This window comes from Marmota marmota, unplaced genomic scaffold (assembly GCF_001458135.2).
Source record: "Marmota marmota marmota unplaced genomic scaffold, marMar, whole genome shotgun sequence".
NCBI lineage: Eukaryota > Metazoa > Chordata > Mammalia > Rodentia > Sciuridae > Marmota > Marmota marmota.
In genome coordinates this window covers 1-2,618 of record NW_026013122.1, presented here as the reverse complement: position 1 = coordinate 2,618, position 2,618 = coordinate 1, and the positions used below count along the sequence as shown (strand labels likewise).

General features: G+C 47.0%; 1 protein-coding gene across 1 annotated transcript; it reads right to left on the bottom strand.

The window, feature by feature from the left end:
• Window positions 1-1,214: 1,214 nt before the first annotated feature.
• Window positions 1,215-2,612, bottom strand: LOC107135034 (small conductance calcium-activated potassium channel protein 2). Its single transcript, XM_015476997.2, has 2 exons — window positions 1,982-2,612; window positions 1,215-1,362 (listed from the first exon to the last, which is right to left on the bottom strand). The coding sequence occupies exons 1-2, from the start codon at window positions 2,456-2,458 to the stop codon at window positions 1,258-1,260; spliced, it is 582 nt and encodes a 193-aa protein (XP_015332483.1). The 5' UTR covers window positions 2,459-2,612; the 3' UTR covers window positions 1,215-1,257.
• Between the last annotated feature and the right edge of the window lie 6 nt (window positions 2,613-2,618).

Here is a 2,618-nt window from a genome sequence, read left to right as displayed (position 1 = left end):
AAAAAAAAAAAAAAAAAAAAAAAAATTGGAAGAACCTCAAAAGCCCATCATCAAGAGGACTGAATTAAAGATGAATCTGAGTAAATTTTTAAAATGGAAAAAAAATTCAAATGTGTGTTTGTCCTGTTTTGCCAGTACAATTTTACTATTTATTTCTAAACACTCTTTCAATTTCTATTCACTAACCTCATGCCTTCAAAAACACACTTTTCAAAGTTTTAGCAAATATAAAGTAAAATGAAGTCACTCCTCTCTCATTTGGGATTACATGCCATCTTTGTTTGGACAATCATTACAATTGTTTTTTTTCTATATTTAGTGTGTTTGCTGGTTACTAACTTGAAATTAATTTAACTTAATACTAAATTTTCTATGAGGCAAGTTGTATAAAATGTTTTATTTTCAAAGACACCCTACTTTGGAAGTTTTCATAGTCCCACCAAATACCTAACAATGGATCAGAAAAATCAGAAAACACATGTGTGTGTAAATTCTAAGCTGGGTTCCAATCTAATTTTTGAAAAAAATGACCCGTAATTTTTACAGAATATTCTGATATTGTTAGTAGCAACCAATATTGTCAGTGCTCCTGGATGTATTTAAATAAAACAAACATTTTCCTGTCAAGACAGTTCACAGTGGCAGTGGCCATAACAACTTTAGAAAAAAATAACCTAATGACTTTAGCTAAGAATGTACTAAAGTACTAAATATATGAATTTATAAACTAAACTTAAACAAAAACGTTTCAGGTTAAGGAACCCTTTAGGATAAAGAAACGTTTTAGGAGAAAGTTAGAATTTTCCCCACATTTATGTTAGCTAGCAACATCAGGAACCTACTTTCTTCTTTATGCTACTTAGTAGAAGACAATGTAGATGGACAAGACCTTCCTTCCATAATGACTTACTCATCAGGAAAAGTGTCTCCAACAAGAACACATATTTACTGTGAAGATTAAGGATAGGTCATAATTAGCTTATTGAAAACAAATGTAGTGACTGATGTATAGAGGTTGATCTACCTGCAGAAGACAGGTGAAAGTCTTAAGAATTTAACCCACACATATCAGAAACTACTGCCTGTTTACATCCTGCACTGCTTTCTTTTGTTTTTAACTTCTTGAAAGAACAGGTCAGGTGCCGCCATAAGACACAGTGTGTGTCTTCTGTAACCTTAGGGAAGGACATGACTGCTTCGAAAAAGCCCTGCTGCCTTGCTTTCCCCCAGGCTTTCTACATTCATAAACAGCAGAACCTAAGTTACCTGTATTTCCCTGGCGTGGTACACGATGATCAGACCCAGCAGGATAATCGTGGAGAGACTGATAAGGCATTTCAGAGCTAAGGAATACAGCGACGCCTGCAACACAGACCGAAGACTTTTAAGAAAGAAGCACGTTTAACCCCCTTCCAGGCCTCGAGGGTCCCTCAGTCCCCCGCAAATTGACCCGAACTCACAGTAAGGGGCGCGGGGATGGGGAGGGGGTGCTGTTTTATATCTGCGATGTCAGATTACTCTGCTTCAAAACCAAGCGGGAGGATCGCAGAACTGGAAAGAATAGTGGCTTGGCTTTAAGATCCTCACCATGGTCTGAAATGCTTCACCTGGATCGCTAAACCCGAGAGGAAGTTATTCCTGAGTTTAAGCGCTGAGGGTTGAAAGCGGCCTCCTAAACAGGAGCACCGGAGAGGAATACACATGCTTTCCCTCACCGACTCCCATAACCACTTATTTAATGTGCTTGAAAGCGCTAAGCATTCTAGTGCCTCGAGAACTTTGGCCGCACGCGGAAAGGTTTCCTTTTGGAGTTGCCTAGCCATCTAGGCGTGCGCGTCCTAGCCGCACTAGCTGTTCCCGCAGGCACTTCGGTTCGCACCGGGAAGACTCGGGGAGCCGCTGGTAAAGAGTTCCCGCCAGTGCCCATCCCAACCACCTGGCGCCCCTCTCTGGGAGGGTGGGCAAGGATTCAAGCCTGTACCTTGTCGTAGGCGCCCCACGACAGCTCGGTCTCGATGACCATGACCACGATGCCGAACATGCCGAAGATGAGCGCATAGTCGCTGAGCCGCTTGCGCTTCTCGAACAGGGCGCGCCGGTGGCCCAGCTTATAGCCGATGTTCTGGTTCTTCTTTTTGCTGGACTTGGTGCCACTACTGCTGCCATGCCCGCTGCCACCGCCGCCACCGCCTCCAGTGCTGCCTCCGCCGCCGGCTCCGTAGAGCGCCAGGTTGTTGGAGTTGTTGTGCTCCGGCTTAGACACCACGATCTCCGGGGCTGAGGACGAGGCGGCAGCAGCAGCGGCTGCAGACGGGGAGGACGCGCCGCCACCTCCTCCGACGGACGCAGGGGGCTGCAGGGGCTGCGCCTCCGAGTCCATCTCGTGCAGGTTCCGGCGGGACGCGCTCAAGTTGCTGAGCGGCCGCATGACGCCCCCGTTGTACCTGCAGCTGCTCATGGCTATTTCGGTGAAGGGGTTGCTCTCGCGGCGCGCCTGGGACTGGTGGTGCTGGTGGTGCGCCGTGTGCGGATGGTGGTGGTGGTGAGAGATCGGGGGCCCGGAGCCCAGGCTACCGAGGCTGCCCGTGGGGCTGGCGGCGGGTTGCAGGCTGTGGCAC